At 48.3% G+C, this 25162-nt stretch overlaps 1 protein-coding gene and 1 long non-coding RNA gene across 2 annotated transcripts; one reads left to right on the plus strand and one right to left on the minus strand.

Moving 5' to 3' along the window:
• The first annotated feature begins 357 nt into the window (after window positions 1-357).
• LOC145529312 (cytochrome P450 1A2) lies at window positions 358-5760 on the plus strand. Its single transcript, XM_081549465.1, has 6 exons — window positions 358-1188; window positions 1992-2112; window positions 2581-2670; window positions 2939-3062; window positions 4663-4749; window positions 5463-5760. The coding sequence occupies exons 1-6, from the start codon at window positions 358-360 to the stop codon at window positions 5758-5760; spliced, it is 1551 nt and encodes a 516-aa protein (XP_081405591.1).
• Window positions 4847-23716, minus strand: LOC145529314 (uncharacterized). The gene is made up of 4 exons (XR_014071107.1): window positions 23358-23716; window positions 10631-10704; window positions 8936-9028; window positions 4847-8731 (listed from the first exon to the last, which is right to left on the minus strand). It is a non-coding gene; the product is annotated as an uncharacterized LOC145529314 (long non-coding RNA).
• Between the last annotated feature and the right edge of the window lie 1446 nt (window positions 23717-25162).

The following is a 25162-nucleotide window of genomic DNA, read 5'->3' on the forward strand; positions in this document are numbered from 1 at the left end:
TGCCCAGCATACACCCTGCACTGGGGTTCGCAAGAGTGCTTCCCCGTTTTGAAGTGATCACTTCAGCCTCAGAATTGGAAACAGGTGATGAGCAGAGGGGAGGGCCAGGGCTGGGAGTTCAGACACTCACGTTGGGAATCTCAGGGCTCCTTTCCAGCCCTCAGATTCTGTGATACACTGTGGATGAGGTCCTGGGATGCAGGACCTATGTAATTTAGTGGATGTAACTCAGTCTTTCTCAGTCTGTCCGGCTGGGAGCCAAGGACAGAACGTGGGCAAGTGCTTATTCACTGAATAAACAAGTGAGTGAATGGCTCCATCTCGCCCCTCCTTCCTCTTCCCCTGCAGGGGGTACAGATGGCATTGTCCCAGCCCAGTCCCTTCTCAGCCATGGAGCTTCTCCTGGCCTCTGCCGTCTTCTGCTTGGTATTCTGGGTGGTCAGGACATGGCGACCTCGGGTCCCTCAAGGCCTGAAGAGTCCACCAGAGCCCTGGGGCTGGCCCCTGCTCGGGCACGTGCTGACCTTGGGGAAGAACCCACATGTGGTCCTGACACAGCTGAGCCAGCGCTATGGGGACGTGCTGCAGATCCGCATTGGCCGCACACCCGTGCTGGTGCTCAGCGGCCTGGACACCATCCGGCAGGCCCTGGTGCGGCAGGGTGATGATTTCAAGGGCCGGCCCGACCTCTACAGCTTCACCTTGATCACTGATGGCCAGAGCATGGCCTTCAACCCAGACTCTGGACCGGTGTGGGCTGCCCGGCGACGCCTGGCCCAGAATGCTCTCCACACATTCTCCGTCGCCTCAGACCCATCTTCTTTGTCCTCCTGCTACCTGGAGGATCATGTGAGCAACCAGGCTGAGGCCCTCCTGGGCAAGTTCCAGGAGCTGATGGCAGGGCCTGGGCGCTTTGACCCCTATGGTCACGTGGTGGCATCAGTGGCCAACGTCATTGGTGCCATGTGCTTTGGGCAGCACTTCCCCCAGAGCAGCGAGGAGATGCTCAGTCTGGTGGAGAACAGCCATGAGTTCGTGGAGTCTGCCACCTCTGGGAATCCCGTGGACTTCTTCCCCATCCTTAAATACCTGCCCAACCCGGCTCTGCAAAGGTTCAAGAGCTTCAACCAGAGGTTCCTGCAGTTCTTGCAGAAAACAGTCCAGGAGCACTACCAGGATTTTGACAAGGTAAGCCCAGGGCGCAAGTGGTGTGAGGGCCCCTAGAGTCTGGGTGTGGCCCCACTCCCCCAGCATCAAGGCACCCACACAGCTGGTATGTGGCCAAGGCCCAGGAAGTCTCTGGGACACCTCAGACCAGCTGTGTGACCTGGAGCCAGTCCCTCTCCCTCTCTAGCCTCAGTTTCCTCGGGCCTATAGCATCCTTCTCAGGGATGCTCAAAGCCCCAGAGAGGTAACCACGTGCATGGGGCCCTGGCAGAGCCCACAATGCGGGGTGCTGTTATTAGAAGGCTTTTGTTTTACAGGAACCTGAACCCTGACAGAGGCTAATTCCCAGCTCACATGTCACTTTGCTTCCCTGTACTCACACCAACCTCTTCCTGTGAAATTGGACCCCTGGGGTTACTGGGAGGAAGGGTCAGTGGAGTATGAAATGATACTTTAAGCCCTACCTAGGGCTGCTACTGTGCTTCCCAGGTGGTGCTAGTGGTAAAGAACCCACCTGCGAATGCAGGAGACATGAGAGACGTGGGCTCAATCCCTGGGTTGCGAAGATCCCCTGGAGGAGGGCATGGCAACCCACTCCAGTATTCTTGCCTGGAGAATCCCATGGACAGAGGAGCCTGGCGGGCTATGGTCCATAAGGTCGCAGAGTTGGACACAACTGAAGTGACAGCACACACACGGGGCTACGACCAGCTCCTGCTGTGAGCTCAACTCATTGCCTAGGTGGGGCCGTAAGGGATGGGACAAGGGACTCCAGCCTTCCATGCCAGGAGTGCTGGGGTACCCCTAAACTTATGCCCCCTCAGAACAGCATCCAGGACATCGTAGGCGCCCTGTTCAAGCACAGTGAGGATAATTCCCAAGCCAGCGGTCGCCTCATCTCCCAGCAGAAGACTGTCAACCTTGTCAACGACCTCTTCGGGGCCGGTAGGAGCCAGACCCTTGCCCCTCCATCCCTCAGTGCCTGCTGCTCACCCACAGCCTTGCCTAGCCATGGGGTCCATCAGATAACCCATCAACCACCAGTCAGGTGGTGCAGGACACAGAAACCAGGCCCAGGCTCAAGGTTTGAGCCCAGGAGGTACCACCAACTCCCGGTGAAAACCCAGCCAAGTCCCTCTCCTCCTCTGGGCCAGTTTCCCCATCTAAACAATAAAGGCTTCTATGGTCTATAAGTCTGGTCCCTTGCAATCCCAGAAGCTAAACTTAAAAGTAGTTACTCGAGTCTGTGCAGAGGAGACTCTGCCTCAGCCCTTAGAAAATTCAAGGTGAGGGTCTTTGGGGGAAAGAAAGCAGAGAAAGACAATGCTTAGTACATACATGGTGGGTGCTTGGTAAATATCGCCTTCTCATTCCTGTCTTCCTTTCTTCTTCACCATGCCCCATGTTGTCCAGGGTTTGACACCATCACAACAGCCATCTCCTGGAGCCTTATGTACCTTGTGACAAATCCTAAGATACAGAGAAAGATCCAGGAGGAGCTGGGTATGTGGTGTGCCCCAACCCTCTGGTGGTGGGAAGCCTTGGGGTCCAAGGTCATCTGTTCAATCTACATACAGCTGTTATGTGTCTATTAAGCCCTGGGTATGCTGTGGTGCCCACCCTTGCCTAGAAGATACTGGAGGGTCACTGGGTCTCAGACCTGCAAGCTTACATAGTACCACGTAGGGTGATGCCTGGTATGAATGGGGATGCAGATGCCATGGAGCAGGGAGACAGCCCCTAAGCCTTGTCTGTCCTCCGTGCTCTGCAGACAGAGAGATTGGCAGGGCGCGGCGGCCCCGGCTCTCCGACAGGCCCCAGCTGCCCTATTTGGAGGCCTTCATCCTGGAGACCTTCCGACTCTCCTCCTTCGTCCCCTTCACCATCCCCCACAGGTGAGGCCTGCTTCTTCTGCCCTCGCACCCCTGGAGTCTTTGCCCTCTTTTCCCTCCTGCTTCTCAGCCCTGGCCCTGGTCAGACCTTGGCATCTCCTTCCTGGCCATGACACCAGATTCTTCCCAGATCTTGTCCTCTACTCCACCCCCATCCAGTCCAAACATGATCAAAGTACCCAGCTCTCAGAAGAAAACCAAACTCTGACCTCAGCTCTCATTCACCTCCACTCACATTCCCTCCTTCAAGTATGCTCAACCCAGCCAGGCTGGCCTAACCACCCCTCACGAACATGAACCGGCCAACCTCCAATTTTGCTTATACTGGAACTTCTGCTTGGAATACCTTCTACGCTCTTCTCTGGCTACCAGAATCCTATCTTATCTTATCCTGACACGACCTTCCCGTCCCCTAGAAGCCTTTCTCAACTCATCCAGCTGGCATAACTTCATTCTGATATTTTGTAGGACTTAGAGCCATTTGTCCTATAGGATTAAGTCCTGGGATATTAAGAATGTCAAGAGAGTTAGTGAGCACTTACTTCAGCCCATACGTTGGTCTAGTTATTCCCAGAGGAAGAGGCCTAACTCCTCAGCCAGACTGGGAACTCCCCAGGACCGGCCAAGACTGCCTACTTCTCTGCTCCGGAGAATGGCCAAGGGCACAGTTGGCTACAGACAAGTTTAGTAAAAGTTTAGTAAACACTTGTTGAAGAACAGGATCTGAGAAAGGAGAAGAACCATTTCAACCCTTCCTTGCTCCTGATATTCCCTCCTAGTATACAGTGCGGAGACCACGGTAGGCAGGCTAACGGAGTGGGGTGGAGGTAGGCGCAAGAACCTCCTGAGGTGGGGAAGGGGGCCTTCATCCTGGAGACCTTCGGACAATCCTCCTTCGTCCCTTTCACTACCCCTACAGTGAGGACTGCTTGTTCTGCCCTCCCACCCCTGCAGTCTTTGCCATGTTTTGTCCCCTGCTTCTGGAGAGAGAAATTAGGAGTTTGGGATTAACATATATACAACTATTATATATAAAATAGATAATAACAACAAGGACATACTATATAGCACATGGAGCTATATTCAATATCTTCTAATAACCTATCATGGAAAAGAATCTGAAACAGAATACATGTATATTAATTTACAATGTTGTATTAGTTTCAGATGTGATTTGTTTTAGCAAAGTTTCAGCAAACTGTGAAACAAACAAATTTGTTTCAATTAGTTTCAGCAAAGTGATCCAGTTTTACAGGAAAAATTAGGAGTTTGGGATTCAATTTTACAGATAAAATTGAATCACTTCGCTGTACATCTGAAACTAATACAACATTGTAGATTATCTATATGTCAGTTTTTTTACTTCCTCAGTGGTCCAGTGGTTAAGATTCTGCCTTCCATCCCTTCCAGCAGGGGATGTGGGCTCAATCCCTGGTTGGGGAGATAAAGTTCCACATGCCACAGGCATAGGGCCAAAAAAACAGTTTTTAAAAGATGCCAATAATTATATGTCTGTTTTTTTAATGGTTAAAAAAAAACCCTCCCAGAGACACATCTCAGTTTTCCAGCCCCTGAATCTGACAAAGCCCTCTTCCCTCCTTAGCACAACAAGGGACACAACACTGAATGGCTTCTTCATCCCCAAGGAGCGCTGTGTCTTCATAAACCAGTGGCAGGTCAATCATGACCCGTGAGTACACATCCCCCACTGAAAAATGTGTGATGTTCAGCAGTCAGGAAAGCTGTTTGTCCCCCTAGGAACTGGTTACACAATAAAGGAATGGGGCCTTAATGGCTAGTTAGCCTGCTCCAAGGGATAAAATGTAGGTCCATGTTTCTCAAACTTTAGTGACTAGGAAGTTGGTTATAGATCATGGTGCTCTGTACCCCAACGTTCCACATCAGGAGGTAAGGTGGAGTACCTCCAGTGATTCTGTTGTGAATGACTTAGGGACTTCTTCGGATAATCCCACTTTAGTCTATAGATAGAAGGATCATATAATTTACCATCCAAACTAGGGCCCTTCTGAATGTAAAAAAGGGTGCTATCAATAATTACTACAAAACCATCCTGGACATAAACCAGGATGGACTGTTGATTCCCCTTGTATATTGAGTAGGACAGAGACGGACAGATGTTCCCTCTTTTAACTTCTTTTAGTTAAAGAATGATTTCTTTAAAATAGCAAGATAGTATTAAAAAGCACTATTTCCAAGGCTGGTGATTTTAGAGAGAGCTATGTAAAGAAATAAGCGTCAGAAAACAGTTTGGCTCCTTTCTCCACTCTCCTTTCATTGCTCTATTAGATAGATCTATTCTAACACAGAAGGCCCCCCGACTAGGCCTTTCCGCTGCAGGGTCTCCCTAACCCAGAGAGTCCACTTCCTCTGTTCATCTTGCAGGAAGCTGTGGGGGGACCCATTTGAGTTCCGGCCAGAGAGATTCCTCACGTCTGATGGCACCGCCATTGATAAGCTCGAAAGTGAAAAAGTGTTACTCTTCGGCATGGGCAAGCGCCGGTGCATAGGGGAGGTCATGGCCAGGTGGGAGGTCTTCCTCTTCCTGGCCATCCTGCTGCAGCGGCTGGAGTTCAGCGTGCCACCAGGTGTGAGAGTGGACCTAACCCCCACCTATGGGCTGACCATGAAGCATGCCCGCTGCGAGCATGTGCAGGCACGGCTGCGCTTCCCCATCAAGTGAAGAAGCTGCCGGCGTTCTGAAGCAGAGGGAAGGGAAGGATGGGGGTCATTGAGGAACCCTTGTTTCTTTTCCTTTCTTTCTTTTTAACTAACAGCTATATATACCATATAATTGTAGGCAAATAATACTTTCAAAAATAACAACTTCATAGAAAAAGAGATTAGATTTGTGGTTACACTGGGGGAGGGAGAATTTGAATGAAGGTAGTCAAAAGGCACAAATTTCCAGTTATAAGATAAATAAATAAGTACTAGAAATGTGATGTATAATGTGATTAATTAACACTACTGTACATTATATATGAAATTGTTGAGAGTAAATCCTAAGAGTTCTCATCACAAGAAATAATTTTTTTTCTATTTCTTTGATTTTGTATCTATACAAGATGATAGATGTTCAGTAAACTTACTGTGATAATCATTTCATGATACTTATAAGTCCATCATTATGCTGTATACCTTAAACTTATAGAACACTATACGTCAATCATATCTCAACAAAACTAAAAGAAGAAAGGGGCAGAAGACGTGGATAGACAGTTCTCTGAAGAAGATATGAAAAGGGACAAGTACATGAATAAATACTCAACATTATTAGTTATTGCATGCATGTGTCTAATTCTGTGTGACCACAAGGACTGCAGCCTGCCAGGCTCCTCTGTCCATGGGATTTTCCAGGCAAGAATACTGGAGTAGGTTGCCATGCCCTCCTCCATGGGACCTTCTCAATCCAGGAATCCAACCCATGTCTCTTATGTCTAACCTGCATCGGCAGGTGGGTTCTTTACCACTAGTGCCACCTGGGAAGCCCTATTAGTTACTGAAGTGAAGTGAAGTGAAGTTGCTCAGTTGTGTCTGACTCTTTGTGACCTCATGGACTGTAGCCTGCCAGGCTCCTCTGTCCATGGGATTTTCCAGGCAAGAATACTGGAGTGGGTTGCCATTTCCTTCTCCAGGAGATCTTCCCGACCCAGGGATTGAACCCGGGTCTCTCGCATTGGAGGCAGACGCTTTACCGTATGAGCCACCAGGGAAGTCAGTTATTAGGAAAATGCAAACCAAAAACACAATGAGGTACCATTTTATACCTACTGGAATGGCTATAATAAAAATTAAAAACTAAACTGTTATTTGAGAATCCCCTGGCAATCCACTAGTTAGGACTCCATGCTTACACTACACGGGGCCTGGGTTTGATCACTGGTCAGGGAACTAAGATTGTGCAAGCTGTGCAGTGTGGAGAAAAAAAAACAAACTAAACTGTGATCATAGGATCACCTCAATAGATGTAGAAAAGCATTTGATAAAATTCAACATCCATTTTTGATATTTAAAAAACTCAGCAAAGTAGATATAGAGAGAATGTACCTCACATGATAAAGGCCATATATGATAAGCTCACAGTTAACATCATACTCAGTGGTGAAAGCTAAAAGCTTTCCTCTAAGATCATGAACAAGACAAGGATGCCCACTCTCACTACTTTTATTCACCATAGTATTGGAAGTCCTACCCAGAGCATTTAGACAAGAAAAATAAATTAAAAAGCACCCAAATTGGAAAGGAAGAAGTAAAACTGTCCTATTTGCAGATGACATGATATTATATATAGAAAACCCTAAAGACTCCACTAAAAAATTACTAGAAATTATAAACAAATTCAGTAAAGTTTCAGAATTCAAAATCAATATACAAATATCGGTGGCATTTCTATACATTGACAATGAACTATCAGAAAGAGAAATTAAGAAAGCAATCCCACTCACAATTGCTTCAAAAAGAATAAAATATCTACAGATAAATTTAATTAAGGAGGTAAAAGAAGCCTGCTGAAAACCAGACTTCTTCCCAATGGCTCAGCAGGTAAAGAATCCACCTGCAATGCAGGAGACACAGGAGACACGAGTTTGATCCCTGGGTTGGGAAGATACCCCAGGAAGGAAATGACAAGCCACTCCAGTATTCTTGCCTGAAAAATCCCATGGATAGGAGCCTGCTGGGCTACAGTCCATGGGGTTGCAAAGAATCAGACACGACTGAGCAACCAAGCATGCATACAAGCACACTGAAAACAATAAGACACTGGTGAAAGAAACGGAAGAAGAAACAAATAAATGGAAAGACGTTCTGTGCTAATGGATTGAAGAATTAATATTCTAAAATGTCCATACTTTCCCAAGCAATCTACAGATTCAAGACAATCCCTATCAGAATTCCAATGGCCTTTTAAACAGATAAATAACAAACAATCCTAAAATTAGCATACAAGCATAAAAAAGATCCCAAATAACCAAAGCAACTTTGAGAAGAAAAAATACGGTTGGACACATCATGTTCTCTGATTTCAAACTGTATTACAAAGGTATAGTCATTGAAACAGTATGGTATTGGCCTAAAAACAGACACAACAGAACAGAATAGAGAGCCCAGAAATAAATCTATGCATATATAGTCAATCAACTTATGACAAAGGAGTCGAAAACATCCAATGGGGAAAGAGTGGTCTCTTCAACAACCAGTGTTGGGAAAACAAAACAGTCAAATGCAAATGAATGAAACTGGATTGCTATCTCACACCACACACAAAAATTAATTCAAAAGGGATCAAAGATATATCCATAAGACCTGAAACCATAAAGCTAGAAGGAAACATAAGTGGTAAGCTCCTTGATATTAGTCTGGTGGTGATTTTTGGGGTTTGAAACCAAAGGCAATGGCAACAAAAGCAAAAATAAACAAACAGGACTACACCAAACTAAAAACCTTCTGCACGGTAAAGAAAACCATCAACAAAATGAAGAAGGCTACTGACAGAATAAGAGGTGTATGCTAAGTTGTTTGAGTCATGTCTGACTCTTTGTGACCCCATGGACCATAACATGCCAGGTTCCTCTGTCCATGGGATTCTCCAGGCAATAATACTGGAGTGAGTTGCCACGACTTCCTCCAGGGGATCATCCAGCCCCATGAATCTGTAATTATAAACATTATATATATTAATTATTTGTATATTATATAATTAAAAATTGCAACACTATGAATCAATCTTGAGGGCATTATGCTAAATGAAATAATTCAGACAGAGAAAGCCAAATAACATATGAACTCACTTATACGAGAAATCTAAAAATAACAAAAAGTCCCAATACCCCAAACAAGCAAAAAAACAAGCTCACGTGTCTAGGGAACAAACTGGTCACAGCCAGAGGTAGCGGTGGGGACAAGTGTTTCATAGTGGGTGAAGGATCTTAAAAAGTACAAACTTCCAGCTATAAAGTAAGTAATAGGGATGTAATGTATAGTATGGTAACTGTAGTTAACAATAATATTTTGAATATTTGAAAGATGCTAAGAGAGTAAATCTTAAAAGTAATCATCACAAGAAAAAAATTGTAACTATGTACGGTGATTTATGTTAACTAGATTTGTGTGGTGATCATTTTGCAATATATATAAATATTGAATCATTATGTTTTATACCTGACACTATAATAATGTTATGTCAAGTACATTATAATTTTAAAAATGGACATTAACATGTTGGTGGGGACCTGGAAAAACTGTAACCCTTGTGCATTACAAGGATGAATATAAAACAATATAATCCCTGTGGAAACTGGTTTGGCAGTTCCTCAAAAAGTTAAGCATATAATTACCATGTGACCCAACAAGTCTAAGGTATTTATATAAAAGAACTGAAAACAGGTGTTTAAATAAAAACTTGCATAGGAATGTCCAGAGCAGCATTATTCTCAATAGTTAAAAGGTGGAAACAACCCAAGTGTCCAACAACAGGTGTACAGATAAATAAAATGTGGCATCAACATGCAGTGGAATACTATTCAGCCATGAAAAAGAATGTCATTCTACAATCTGTGTAAACTTTGAAAATATTATGCTAAATGAAATAAGCCTGGTACAAAAGGACACATATTATATGATTCCACTTACATGAGGTATCTAGATTAGGCAAATTTATAGAGAAAGAATTTTAGAGGTCACTAAGGGCTGGGGAAGGGGTTGGGAAGGGAAGAATGGAGAGTTACTGTTTAACAACTGCAGAGTTTCTGTTTGGGATGATGAAAAATTCTAGAAATGAGTAGTAGTGATAGTTGCACAGCATCATGAATATACTTAATGCCGCTGATGGACGCACAAATAGTTAAAATGGTAAATTTTGTTATGCATATTTTACTACAATTTTTAAAGGCAAGTAAAACACAATAAAATATTGTGTTCAATAAAAAGAAACAAGCATCAAAGCCATGAAAAGACACGGAGGAACTTTAAACGCATATTGCTAATTGAAAGAAGCCAATCTGAAAAGGTTACCATTTTTATGAATCCAACTATATGACATTCTGAAAAAGGTAAAACAATGGAGACAGTAGCAGATTAGTGGTTGCCACAAGTTCAAGGATAAGGAGGTAACCCTGAGGAGGGGGAGATGAACAGGAGGAGCACAGAGTGGTTTTAGGGCAGTGAAACGATTCTGTCAATGCCATAATGGTGGGTACACGGCATTTGTCTTGACCCACAGAATGTAAAACAAGAGTTAACCCTGTTGTAAACTATGGATTTTAGTTACTAAAAATGTATCAATACTGATTCATTAATTGTAAAATAATTATGATTATTGCAAGTAATGCAAGATATTAGTTACAGGGGAAACTTGGAGCAGGGAAGGCAGGTACAAGGGCACTGTCAGTACTTTCTGCTCATTTTTCTGTATCCTAAAACTGTTCCAAAAATGGCCTATCAGTTAAGAACACAAAAGGCAAGTAATCCAACAAAAATATTGCAAAAACATTAGGAAACAAAGGCCCAGGCTGTCCCCTATCTTCACGTGGCCCCCGAGGTGGCACACTCACCATGTTCACGTCCATGGTTCCAGAGGCCTCTCTTCCCATCTGATGCTCCCTAATTTCACAACCAGTGTTTCCACCTGCAAAATGGAGGCAGAGAGCTGAATTAGTTCAATCTTATAAGAGCACTTTATTCTAAGTGCATACTAAGTTTGCTTTGGTCTTCACAAAATGAGAGACCTGTGCACTATGTTTTTTGTTTTAAATGTTTATTTATCTGGCTGCACCAGGTCTTAATTTTGGCATGCAAGATCTTTAGTTGTGGCATTCCAGATCTAGTTCCCTGGCCAAGGATGGAACCCTGGGGCCCTGCGTTGGAAGTTTGGAGTCTTAGCCCCTGGGCCATCAGGGAATTTCCTGTTCATTATGTTTCATATGTATGAGCAAGGCCCTTCACACTGAAAAAAAAAAATGGATACAGAAAAACAGAACTTGAGGATGCTGAGATTTGGTCTTCATCGCTTCCCACACACACCTGAACTGACCACCTGCCTCCTTATTGCCCCTTCAGCCCAAGGCTTTTTCCAAGGACACATCTTTATGCTGGAGAGATCAACTGGGTACAGTGTGACTCTGGAGTACCCATCCCCTTGGCAGGTTGGGGATGAAGGAAGGAAAATGATGGAAGAATTCTCAGGGAGGGTCCTAGAAGGAGGTAGGAGAGAATGACACAGAAAGAATGGCTGTGCCCACACAGCTATCCTGAAATAGCCTCATCCACATGGGCAGTCGAGTGAGTTCTGCAGAGTGAATCCTCTTTCCCTATTGCCTCTTATTCCTGTATTAGAGATGTGTTCCGTAGGAAAAATAGCCACTAACAGTTCAAACTGAAAATTTAGTAAAAAGATGGCTCAGATGGTGACCAGCCCCCAGGTGTCGAGGTCCTAGGAGTGACTTTACAGAGGTTTGATCCTGCCAGCACCCCTTTCCAACTAGCCCATATACTTGGCTGCTGGACCTCACTTCCTACCGCTTCTGAGCAATAACCACAAGGATTAGTAGGGCTGAGCTGCAATGCCACCTTTGGCCAACAGGACCACTACTACTTAATACACGCCATCTGCACTCTTGCTGAAGCGTCCCTTCAGTTTGTTTTTGCCTTCTTTGTTTCTAATCAAGATTCAGCCTTACATGTCCTACAAATTGCAGTTCTCTGAGATGAGATGAAAACAAGCCAAGCCTCGTTTCCAAAGTGTTCATCCAGTGGCGGAATTGCCCCAACCTTCTGGAAATAATCACGGCTGTCTGCGGTTTTGAAGAAAATAATATAAGAGTGAAATCAGGACTTCCCTGGTGGTCCCATGGTAAAGAATCTGCCTGCCAATGCAGGGGACACGGGTTTGACCCCTGGTGTGGGAAGATCTCACATGCTGCTGGGCAATAAGCCTGTGCACCACAACTCTGAAGCCCTTGAGCCTAGAGCCCATGCTCCGCCACGAGAGAAGCCACCACAGTCAGGAGCCCATGCCCTGCAACTACAGAGTGGCCCCCACTCGCCGCAACCAGAGAAAGCCTGCACGCGTAAGTGAAGGCCCAGCACAGCCACAAATAAATACATTAATTAATTAAAAAAAAAAAAAAAAGAACAATATCAGCCAGATTCTGTGTTAAAGTCCTGGAGGGAAGAAGCACCTCCCCTGAGCTCTGCTTGTTTCCCGGCCTGTCCTCAAACCCGAAGCAAACTCCTCAAGGAAGCCTCTGACTCCTCAGCTCACCTGTTCCTGGACGTCACAAGCTGAGGGAGGAGACAGCAGCCCTGCCGGTGGGGCTCCAGTCTGAGGGGGAAATGAGCCTGCTCTCCAAGGCCCAGTCTGATAATGGGTGCAGCCCAGCCCTGGGAGTCTCAAGAAACTCCGCCCCGTCTGAGGAAGGAGATGGGCCCTTGCTCTGGGAGCTCCAGTCTGTCAGGGACATGGTCCTATTCTTTGGCACCTCTAACTACTGGAAAACTCCACTGAGGTACCCTAGTGGCACATGTTCAGTTCAGTTCAGTCGCTCAGTCGTGTCTGACTCTTTGCAACCCCATGGACCACAGCACACCAGGCCTCCCTGTCCATCGCCAACTCCCAGGGTTTACTCAAACTCATGTCCATTGAGTCGGTGATGCCATCCAACCATCTCATCCTCTGTTGTCCCCTTGTAAAGACCCCCAACAAGCAACAAACGGATACTACCATATTTTGCCAATCCAAGACTCAGTAAAGGCCCAGCGGCGGTCACCCTAGGTCACTGCCCTGGCTGGCTCCCTGTGGTCAGAAGTTGGCCTGAGCTTCTCACGCACACCTGGACAATCTTTAACTCACCTGGGCTGACTTAGGGTTCCCTTCGTGCCAGGGCGAGAAATGGGACATGGAGACTTTGCTCCCTACGGCCTGTTCTGCCCCCCACAGCAGGCTGGAGGCTGACTGAAACAGTTCTGTCCTGTCCCTTTCTGGGCAGGCCCTGGACATACACCATCCCAGGCTTTTCTCACAACAACCTCAGGAGTCAGATACCATGACAGCCCCTTTAGAGATAAGGAACACAAGGCTCAGAATTGGTGGGGGAGGGACTCAGGGCTGGGTCTCTTCCCCTGCCTCACCTCCTTAGCCAGGACTGTCTGGCTAGAACAGGGCAGCTCAGAAATGCAATACGATCACTGAACCATGTGGAGAGTTGGAGAGAACGCTGGGCTGGAGGATTAGGAGCCCTGAACTCAGGTTTTAGGTGTGGTAAATTTGGGCAAGTCCCTCCCCGTCCCTGGGCCTCCGATCCCCCATCCTCAGCCAGCTCTGAGGTCTTACCATAAACCAAGATCAGGCCACTGGCAATGACCCCTGGTCTGCCAGCCGCACTTAAGACTATGGGTAACATCCCATGAGAATCTGGCAAACTGCGGGGTGCAGGGCACCGGGGAGGGGTAATTTGGCAAAGATGAAATGGTGGGGAGAGCCCTATACTGGGAAAAGCCCTGGGCTGGGAATTTCACGTCAGCCTCACAGGGAAAATTAAGTGATTTCGCTAAGTCTTCTATCTTGTCCAGTTCAGACTCTCAACTCCTTTTATCACAGGCATCCATCACTAACGAACACTTTCGTTTACATAACTCAGTTCATGGGACTCCCCTGGTGGTCCAGTGGCTAAGAGTCCTCTCTGTCCACGCAGGGGGGCCAGGTTCCACCCCTGGTCAGGGAACTAGATCCCACATGCTGCAGCTAACAGTTCACATGACTCAGCGAAAGAGTCCTCATGCCGCAATGAAAATCAAAGGTCTCGAGTGCTGCAACTAAGACCTGGTGCAGCCAAAAAAAATTTTTTTAAAAATTTAATTAAAAAACAACCCCTCAGTTCAAGTTCTTGAGAGAGGAGTTTGATTGAACCAGCCATTGTCAGTCAGCGTTGGGTCCCCTCGGAACAGAATTTACCTTTGGTCCAAATAGTCACAGCACACCTGCCACCTTGGCAGGTGGACCCTACAAACCAGGCCCAGGAAAGACAGTGGTGTAGAAAAAAGCTAGCAGAGCCACATAAGTGACCCTGTTTATCATCTTCTCCTACCCTGTCCATTCCTCCCCATACCTTTAGTGCAAAGCAGTCTTGTCCTCACCCTCAGTACTCCCTGAGACTCCAAAAGGCTGGGTTTCTTGGCAAATTGGAAAAGAAAACAAAACACCACTATTCTTTTTTTTTTTTTTCAACTGTGGTGTAGTCAATAAAACTGGAGTAGGAAATAGCTACCCGGTCCAGTATTCTTGCCTGGAAAATTCCATGGACAGAGGAGCTTGGCAGGCTACATACAGTCCATGTGGTCACAAAGAGCTGGACACGACTGAGCTCACACACAGCCAGTTAGTAAAACATAACTATTCTTATTTTTGGCCCAGCTCAATCCTTCTCTGAAAAGGACTGTGGCACTGGGGTGGGTGGTCCTTCCTGGTTCCTTCTTCTCCTCAGGGTGACCTCCGCCCAGGATCCCCTTGGTCCCTATGCAAATGAACCCAGTCACTGGGAACCACCCCCCACCCCAGATCTGCCCAGATTAGTCTTATTCCAAAGGCAACTTGCTTCCCAAGGAAAGATTTTCCAACTGAAAGAGAAATCTGAGGAGGGAGCAGACTTCTGAAAGAAGGGTGGTGAGCGCACCATCTGGGTAGGGGAAACCAGGGGCTGGATTTTCGTACTGCAAACTTTATGTAGTTCAAAGGGTCAATCCCTGAGTCAGCCCTTCACCTTAACCCTGTCATTGGCTCCTCTCTCTGAGAGGGGGCTGCCACCAGAGGTCATTCCCCCACCCTGAGCTGAGCTCTCCATCCCTTAATGATACCCTCTCAAAATTTGCTCCCCAAGACCCTGCACTCTGGTTACCCCTTGACCCATAACATTAACACCCGATTCACAGAATGCCCCTGAAATTGGGGCCATAATTCAAGGATGTGTAGCTGTAGCAGCAACTCTTAGGTTGTGCAGGGGAGGGGATATTTTTGAGTGGGTAGCCTGCCTAACGTGGTGCTAGCAGTAAAGAACCCACCTGCCAACACAGGAGACATAAGAAACGCGAGTTCGATCCCTGGGTCAGGAAGATCCCCTGGAGGAGGGCATGGAAACCTACTTCAGTATTCTTGCCTGGAAAATCCCATGGACAGAGGAGCCTGGGGGGTTACAGTCCATAGGGTCGCACAGAGTCGGACATGACTGAATCAACCTAGCATGCAGCACACCTGCCCAACGCACCTCACCCTGCCCTAAGGAGGGAGGCAGCCTCTGGTCTCTCTTGAGGCCACCTGTACTCTCCCTTTGGGTCCTGTGTGCCAGCGATGTTTCTAGTATTAGAAGGACAACATGGTGATACTCAATATGCTTCCCCAGGCCAACCCTTCGCCTCTGCACCCTCCTACTCCTCCTGGGCAGGTAATTAATGATAAGAGTCTGATCTCCAGCAAGGCCTGGGAAAGGGCAAGGGGATAAGGCAGGAGGCTGGCTCACAGAAAGAGATCTTAAATCCCAGCTCCCTCACACCCCCTGGGCCAGTTGCATAACCTTCCCAGGTCTATATTTTCTCAACTTGCAACTGGAGATGATAATCCTCCCCCACAGGGCTGGGGAGGAGATGGAGTATATAACATGTCAGGTATTAAGTCAGTGCTCCACACATACACACATGCACACACACACCAGGAATGCTGGGAAAGTCTCAAGCAGGACTAAACTCAGGACATTGATGTGGCTTAAGAGCTATGCGTATCCCAGGCCCATATGTGTGAGCCAGCATTCCTGGGACCCCGCACCCTCTCACTGAGGTCTTGCCAGGGCCTGGGCTCAGCCTACTTCCTTCCACTGCTCCCCCCACCCAGCAGCTGGGGAGGGCTGGGGGTGCTGGCGTGCCAGGGAACAATGGGCCCCCAACACATTCCGGCCCATTGCGTGAGAAGGAGCTGCCTGCCGGAAGGAAACTCACCTCCCAGTGGGGCTGGCCTCCGCCCCCTTGATGTCTGCCCCAGGGAGGGCTGGAGACCCCCCATGCTGCTCAAGGAGGGGGGGGCACCTGTGTACTCCAGCCCTCTCATTCTCAGTACATTCTGTTCCTGCACCTGGACTGGCCACCCCCACCCCCTTTCTGAGGCATTCCTGACCCCCTCCCCAGGGGCTGGGCTGAGTCCTCCTGCAGGAGTCCAGGGCCCTGTTCTCACTCATCTCTGTGGCTGCAGTGTGGCCTGGCTAGGGCAGTCTTGATTGGTTAAGTGTTGACCAACTGATTGAGTGACTGAACACAAGAAGCCAGCCAAGGGATGGTCAGGGCCCAGGGGCTGAGCCAGGAAAGACGGAAGAAAGAGAAGCCTCCAGCTCAGGGCTCAGCCAAAACTCTTATATTGCAGACAGAGATGAGGTCAGGACTGCAGAAATCCCCCCGGAGAGCACAGGGCACACTGCTGGGGGGGCCACGGATGTTCTCCATGGAAAAGCCCTTCTGGTCCTCAGGGTTTCACTGATGTAGCAGCATCTTCACCTACACCCCCAACTTTCTCCCTCATGCACAATCACCCTCACTCCAGGCAGGTCCAGTGCCCCCACCCTCAGACTAGGAGCCCTCTGATGTGAGGGGAGGGGGACTCTTCCACTGTGCCTGACCACACCCCGCAGGATGTCTCAAAGGGTTCACACCTGATGGGCTGCTGCCCAGAGGCTCTGGACAAGACGCACCCTGTCCGGGCCTCAGTGTCCCCATGTGGCAGCCAGGGGAGGCAGTGGACTGGGTGGGACTGTCCGCAGAGCTGGGCCCTCCTGGCCTGGCTGCGGGGTGGGTGCTGCAGCCCAGTGCACAGCTGCGTCTGATCTGCATCTTGCTCCACTACTCCTTTCCGACACCACGACCCACCAAAGCTCTGGGCAGGGTCTTGGCTCTGCCTGTCCAGGCAGGCAGCATCATCCAGTCCAGGTTTCCATGCTCTCGGGTGTGACCATTGCCAGCAAGGGGGAGGAGCAGAAACACATTTTGCAAATCTGCCTGATTACCCCACTGGCCACCTCCTCACATCCACCCCCACCTCCGAGGATGTGCTAACCTGGGGCCTGAGAGATTCCTCAATTCCCACGGCAGGAAGGACTCTCAAGCACGCGAACAAGCAACTCTCGTGGCCCTGGGGGCACACCTGCAAACACACGCCTGGCTGCAAGCATGCACATACCTGGCTGGCGTGCTGTTGCACCTGAACGCACACCTGGCAAACTCAGGCACATGTATACACCTGGCACGCTAGGATCGTGCTTGCCCATGTGCACGCAGCCCGAGAGAGAGGGTGCCCCCATGTGTGCAGCCTTATACACCCACAGGGCTAGCTTTGAATCGCATGTCCACCCTCACCCCACTCCCCACCAGCCCACTGCTACTCCTGGCTGGGCCACTCCCCCAGAAACTCCATCTTACTGCAGACCCACACCATGTCCACTTTGGAGGGTCAGAGAATACTCAGGGTATGACATGAATCCCAGCGGGGCCCAGAGATAACAACAGGGCCTAGTGCTAAGTAACAAATTATACAGGAGTGAGTTTTTGTGCCCAGAAATGCTACCAGTTCAGTCATTCATTCATACAAGTTTTTACTAAAAAGCAAGTTTTTACTAAATTTTCCCATTGATTTCAAACCAATGGGGAAAAGATTCATTATTGCATAATTGGATACCTCCCTCCTTTCTAACGGAGAAGGCAATGGCACCCCACTCCAGTACTCTTGCCTGGAGAATCCCAGGGACGGTGGAGCCTGGTAGGCTACAGTCCATGGGGTCGCTAAGAGTCAGACATGACTGAGCGACTTCACTTTCACTTTTCCCTTTCATGCATTGGAGAAGGCAATGGCAACCCACTCCAGTATTCTTGCCTGGAGAATCCCAGGGACGGCGGAGCCTGGTGGGCTGCCGTCTATGGGGTCACACAGAGTCGGACACGACTGAAGCGACTTAGCAGCAGCAGCAGCAGCAACCCCCTTCTAACACCAAAATAAATTCAAGTGGATCAAAATTAAATGCTGATAATAAAAACCATAAAAGGCCAGAAGGAAACATGGAATTGATTTCTTTTTTAATAAACGGGGAGTGAGAAAAGTATTTCTAAATTTGACACAAGTTTAAAAGCTTTACAAGGAAAGATTGATCCTACTACATAAAAAGTAAATCATTTCTACATTTTAAAGAATCATGAACAAAGTCGAAAGACATACAACAAATGCGTGCTGGCTCTCTCCCATTTCGTCTCTCCAGATCCCCTCTCTCTCTTCTCTACCCTGCTCTTTGTCTTGTGAAGCTGATCTGCAGCAGCCTGGGTCACAGGCTCCCTTCCCCTCTGGTTTCTAATTGGGTTCCTGGAATAGAATCTCTAATGGGAGATGGAGAACATGTACTCTCAGCCACCCCTCTCCAACAGCTCTTTCCCTGGGGCTCCAGTAACAGGTCCCTCTAGAGGTATCCTTCAGGCTACTGAACTACCTGGAGAACTCCCACCATTCCCTGTCTGAGTGTGTGAGAAAAAAGGTGCTCAGACATGTCCCACTCTGTGTGACCCTGTGGACTGTAGCCCGCCAGGCTCCTCTGTCCATGGAGTTCTTCAGGCAAGAATACTGGAGTGGGTTGCCATGCCCTCCTGCAAGAGATCTTCCCAACCCAGGTATCAAACCCATATCTCCTGCATTGCAGGCAGATTTTTTTACCACCTGAGCCACCAGAGAAGCCCCATTCCCTGCCTACACCCTTGTAAACAATCCCTTATTAACCCTTCCCCAAGTTAACCTAGGGCTTCCCAGGTGGTGCTAGTGATAAAGAACCTGCCTGCCAATGCAGAAGACATCAGTTGGATCTCTGGATCAGGAAAATCCCCTGGAGGGGAGCATGGCAACCCACTCCAGTATTCTTGCCTGGAGAATCCTATGGACAGAGGAGCCTAGCGGGCTATGGTCCATAGGGTTGCAAAGAGTTGGACACGACTGAAGCGACTGAGTACAGCACACAAATTAACCTAACTTGAGAATTCCGTATGTTTCCTGCTGGAATGCTGCATGACATACAGAAAAGAGAATAGTGTCCTTAGTATGCAAAGAGGTCCAACCAAACAAAAATCCAGTAAAAAATGGACAAAAACATGATTAATAGAAGAGGAAAGTACAAATAAATTTTAAACTATAAAGAGATGCTTATAAATTAGTGTACATTGACTATACCTCAATAGAAAAAAAGAGAGAGAGAGATCCTTGGCCTCACTTATCAGAAAATAAATATAAATTATATATAATTTTTTTACCAATCAGATTTGCAAAGGTAAAATATTAATACATGGTGTTGAAATCAGGCACTCATATTCATTTTGGTGAAAGTGAATTTAACTTAAAAAGTAAACTGCTAAAAAAATGAATTTATTAGTATTCATCAAAATTTTGAAAGTATATATTCTTTGATCCAGCAATCTCACTTCTAGAAATTCATCCTTCAGTTAAGTTTACACAAATGACAATAATATATTCAATATTTTTGTTGCAGTATTCCACTAATTCTAATAATCTGGAAATGACTAAATAAATTATGATGTGTGTGTGCTAAGTCACTTCAGTCGTATTCAACTCTTTGCAACCTTATAGACTGTAGCCCACCAGGCTCCTCTGTCCCTGGGATTCTCCAGGCAAGAATACTGGAGTGGGTTGCCATGCCCTCCTCCAGGGGAACTTCCTGACCCAGGGATCAAACCCGAATCTCTTATGACTCCTGCATTAACAGACAGGTTCTTTACCAACAGTGCCACCTGGGAAGCCCAAATAAATTACCATAGATCCATACAAAAATAATATGCATGGTATGGAAGATTCTCCAGAACAAAATATCTACTTTTGTTACCATTTGTTTTAAAACAGTATACTAAGACATGGGGAGAAGATCCTGCAAGGATGTTCAAGAAAAAGTAAGCCTCTTCTCTAAACAAAGTAACAGATGTCCAGACACCATGTGTTTGAGAGAGATTTTATCCTTTTGTAGCTTTAGAATTTTGTATCATATGTATAGATTTTCTGTTCCAAAAAAGGAATTTATATCATATTGATTGAATATGCACTAGGGGCTGTGCTGGCTAGTGGAGACATGGCTGTGAACAAGATTAGCATGGTTATTTCTGTTCTTATAGAGTTTATGATCTAGTGAAGAGACAGACACTTAAAAAAGGAGACACAAGTAAATAACCAATTACAAGTCGTAATGAGCGTTATGAAGAAGAAGCAAATGTACTATAAAGAGACAAATAAGGATGATGACTTTAGGTGGGTCGATCAATGCAGGTTTCTCCCAGGAGACAGAATTAAATAGGAAGGGAAGAGGAAAAAAAAGAGTTCTGGGCAGAGGGACCAATATGTGCAAAGGTCCTGAGGCAGGAAGGGGCTTACAGTGTGCCGTGGGCAAATCACCACCAGTCTCAGGGAATGCACAGCCTCACAAGTGAAATAATTAAATTTTAAGAGATGGAGAGACAGACGCTCAGAGAGGGAAGATGGCTTCCCCAGGAAAGCTGGTGAGACAGGACGGGCACCTTGGTCTTTAGAGTCCACGAAGTCAGTGCTGTTCTCCGTTCACTTAGGGACTTTTTCGCAGGATCACAGAGACCAAGAGCAGAGGGAAAGAGGGAAAGAAGTTGGCCACTCCCCTACCTCTTTCCACCATCTCAGGGACCGAAGGAGGGGGAAATCAGAGACTTCATACACGTGCAAGTGTGTGCACACGCATGGCATGAGCGCTAACCGCATCCCAGACAGCTGAACAGCTAACCTACCGTGGCCCTCAGGCCTGAAGCTGGGCACCTGCCTCTACCTGAAACTTGGAAATGTGCTCCTTCGTGGTACTTACCTGGGTGGCCCAGTGGTTAAGAACCCGCCTTCCAATGCAGGGGACACGGGTTTGATCCCTGGTTAAGGAACTAAGATCCCATAGGCCACCAGGCAACTGCGCCCGGGACTCCACAACTAAACCCTCGGTGCCACAACAAAAGATCCTGCCTGACGAAACAAAGATCCCACATGCTGCAGCTAAAACTCGACACAGCCAAATAAATATTTTTTAAAATAAATAGAATAAATAAATAGAATGTTGCTTCTTTTGTGCACAAACTTCAGGGCACGCAAGTATGTGCGTCGTTGTGTATTTGTAAGCTCACGTGTGAGTATTCTAGGTGTGTTTATACTGAGAGCTACCGAAGGACAACATCCAGTTTCTATTTTCCTCACTGTGTAATAATTTATCAACAATCTTATGGGGCACATTATATTATTTACCCCTTTTTACAGATAAGGAAGGGCTTCCCTGGTGGCTCAGCAGTAAAGAATCTGCCTGACATGCAGGAGACTCAGGTTTGATTCCTGGGTTGGGAAGATCCCCTGAAGAAGGGAACGGCAACCCGCTCCAGTCTTCTGGCCTGGAGAATCCCATGGACAGAGAAGCCTGGCAGGCTATAGTCCATGGGGTCACAAAGAGACACGACTGAAGCCACTGAGCACGCACACACAGATAAGGAAACTGAGGCACGGATCATCACATAAATTGTCCAGCAAGTAAGTGACAAAGACTCAAACCCAGGGGTGTGGGATGGCAAAGCCTGTGCCCTTAGCTCAACACTAGATAAATGTGCAATGAGTAAATGAATAAGTGAGCCCTATGGCACAGAAGGGAAAACTGAGATCTAGATAGGCACCTAGCAAGCTGATGTGTGCAAGCCTAGAAACCTAGCCATCACCTTCCCAGGTGGGCATTCCCTCCCCCCTAGGAGCCACCCCCCTCAGGACTGCAAGATACTGTCCCTCTCCCTCCAGGCTCCAAAATAGTCCAGCAGGCAGGAGGTGGGAACGGGCAGGATCTCCTCTTTGCCATCCTGGGACGTGTGTGAACTCTCCAGTCCCTCCCCTGTACCTGCAGCCCAAGGGAGTCCTGGCCTTGTCTGCCCTGCACCCCCAGGGACGTACCAATGATGTGTCACAAGTGTGACCCTCACCCCCTCTCCTGGCCCAGAGAGGACCCCAGGCCCCACCGTGAGGGCAGATGGAAGTCCTTGTGCTTCCCCACAGCTGTGCCTGTGCTAAGCCCGTGCTAAGCCCCTGCAGAGCCCAGGGGAGCAGCTGACCTGGGAAAAGGCCAGGAGCTCTGAAATTCACACACTCATCACACACAGGCCTGCTCCCTCCCTCCCCCCCGAGAAAAGGCCCCAAGGAGAGGTGTGTAAGCCCAGGATACTGGAAAGCCTGCACCATGGTCTGCCCTTTCAGGGGATGATGTGAGGGACCCAGGACGGGCTATAGCCCACAGCTCGCCCCAGTGCCTGAAGCTGCCCCTGACCATCTGGGGTCAGCACTGCCCTCCTGCCTCCCCTCCTCCTGTGCTCCTCCCAGCACCCATATGCTTACATTCTCCTTGCCTCACAGGAGGAATCTGTCTCTAATGCCAAGCTGGAAGGCTTCCTAGACACTTGCTACAACTGTTTTCATCAAATTCTGCATTTTTTTTTCCCAGTAGCTGGACTTACTGTTCAAAGGAAAACTTCTTACGCTGCCCCATCTCCCCCTCCTCACCAAACAAAGTCAGGCTTGTGATCCATTGGGAGGAAATTTCTCCACCCACCTCACCGCTGTCCAGTTCTGCACCCCTCTTCCTGCCCCCCAGATCTTAGATCAGGTTCTGGCCCCATCCTCCTGCTTGGAGCTGCTGCTGCTGCTAAGTCGCTTCAGTCGTGTCCGACTCTGTGCGACCCCAGCTAGAGCAGCAAAAATGCATTCTGGCCTGCCCCCTCGTGGCCACTCTGAGAAGCACATGATTTCCGAAGCCACTGACCCTCACCTGCAGTCCTGGGAAGCCCCATGCCAAACAAATAGAACCTCCCTGGTAGTTCAGACGGGAAAGAATCTGCCTGCAATGCAGGAGACCCGGATTCAATCCCTGAGTTGGGGAGATCCCCTGGAGAAGGGCATGGCTACCCACTCCAGGATTCTTGCCTGGAGAATCCCATGGACAGAGGAGCCTGGCAGGCTACAGTTCACAGAGTCACAAAGAGCCAGACACAACTGAGCAATCAACACTAACTAACTAACTAACTAGGGAAAAGTGAGTTTATTTCACAAACACAGCTTCAAGACAACCCTCAAGTCCTTCCTTCCCAGAAATTGTGGAGAATCCACCAAGAATGGCCAGAGGACTCTCCTCCCCACCACTTCCCCATCACTCCCTTGCCTGGTCTTCAGAGACACACCTAAAGTAGAAATTCCTTGTCCAGCTTCCTGATGGGAGTTTACTTTTGTTCTCTTACTTCCAGAGACAGGGAACTCACTTCTCCAAGGCCGACTCATCTTTTCTGATCTGGAGCCCCAGGAACACTGATGGTGTAGACCCACCCCTGATCTCCCAGGACTCACACTGCTCACCCCCCTGGAGCCACCAGTGAGCAAACAAGGGCCTTGGGTGCACAGAGATGGGCATGCCCAGTGCTACAAGGACCTGCACATCCCCTGCCTCTTCTCAAAGGTCTGGTGGTCTGAGGAATTTAGCCCCGGAACCTTGGAGACATCTGGATCTGGAGTCTGACTGCCCCCCTAATTCTGCTTGAGAATCAGCCGGAGTCCCCTGAGCACTCGCTCTCGGCCAGGTCCCTCCTGGGGCTCTGTTTCACTTAGTGCTCATGACACTGTGAGGTCAGAGCATGTGTGTTCACCGGGCAGAGGGCGGTGGGAGCAGAGCCAGAGCTCACCCACCCAGGGCAACATGCCTAGTGATTTGCAGAGTCTGGACTTGACCTCGGCCTTGCTGGTGGCTCCTGCAGAAGACCCAGCTCCCAATGAATGACGCCTGGACCCAAGCCAGGCCTGCTGAGAAGGTTCAGGCCAGTGGCTGTTGTCTGGCTTTTTCACATGGGATGCTGGTAGGGGACAGCGAGATCTGGTGAGGGTGGGGGACAGCCAGATCTGATGCTTCTAGGTGACAGCCAGAATTCTGGCTGCCAGAATTCTCCAGAGCCCCCCACCTGGAGTGTTCTGTGATTCCAAGGCCATGACCATGCTGGCCCCAGGTACCTGGACTGACCTGGTCATTGCTGATGCCCCTGGGATTCTCCCAAATACCAGGAACAAGGCAAGGTCAGGAAGGAAGGCATGCTTTGTTGAATATTTATGGCATGCTGTATGCTAAAGCCAAAAGTTCGATCCCAGCCTGCCCCCTCATGCCCCTCCCTTCCAGCCCTACCTCCAACAGTGCCCCTATCTTGGGGCCCAAGGCCATCCCACCCAGACCATCCTGCTCTGTGCTAGCAGCTCCTCTATACCTCGAGGGAGGACTGGAAGGCAGGATGCAACCATCCCCCTGCCCACAGCTCTCTACACTTCACTGCTAAGCAGACACCTGAGGACTCTGGAACTGCTGTCAAAGAGCTTCCTCATGGGGCAGGATAGAAAGCCCAGGCTTTGGGGTGGTTCTGCAAATCACCTTCTGTGGGCCTCCCTTGCCATTCAGATAAGATCTAGACACTATTTTCCTTAAGGATAAGGATCAAATGATACACAATGTAGAAACACCCAGCATACAGAGCGTGTTCAACAAAGCATCCCTTCCTCCTGGTATTTGGGAGAATCCCAGGGGCATCAGCAATGCTCAAGCCAGTCCAGGCCCCTGGGGTCAGCAAGGTCATGGCTTTGGAATCACAGAACACTCCAGATGGGGGGGGGGCTTGGAGAATTCTGGCAGCCAGAACTGGCTGTCCCCAACCAGCACCCCATGTGAAAAAGCCAGACAACAGCCACTGGAAGAGGTTTCTGGAATAGCTGGATTCTGCCCCTCTGTGAAGAGATGACCAATACGCCCATGCTTTCCAAACGTGGCTTTATCTCCTCCATTTCTAGCCGCTATGGGTCATTTGTCCTCATCTATTCCGGCCTGCCCTGCTCAGAGCCTGCCGTGTGACACTCTCAGTTGGTAAGGGTCAGCTGTGGCTCTGGCCCCAGTTGAACCCGGGACAGGGTCCAGCCCAGGCTTCGAGCAGCCAGCTTTTCCATAGCAGACTCCTGC

This window comes from Giraffa tippelskirchi, chromosome 12 (genome assembly GCF_054371585.1).
Source record: "Giraffa tippelskirchi isolate mGirTip1 chromosome 12, T2T-mGirTip1v1.2.pri, whole genome shotgun sequence".
Classification (NCBI taxonomy): Eukaryota; Metazoa; Chordata; class Mammalia; order Artiodactyla; family Giraffidae; genus Giraffa; species Giraffa tippelskirchi.

Excerpts from the sequence above, each read along its gene's own strand:
- LOC145529312 (XM_081549465.1), top strand. The coding sequence starts at position 358 with ATGGCATTGTCCCAGCCCAGTCCCTTCTCAGCCATGGAGCTTCTCCTG. Across the intron at positions 1,189-1,991 it reads ACTACCAGGATTTTGACAAG|AACAGCATCCAGGACATCGT; the intron begins GTAAGCCCAGGG and ends ATGCCCCCTCAG. Across the intron at positions 2,671-2,938 it reads AAAGATCCAGGAGGAGCTGG|ACAGAGAGATTGGCAGGGCG; the intron begins GTATGTGGTGTG and ends CGTGCTCTGCAG.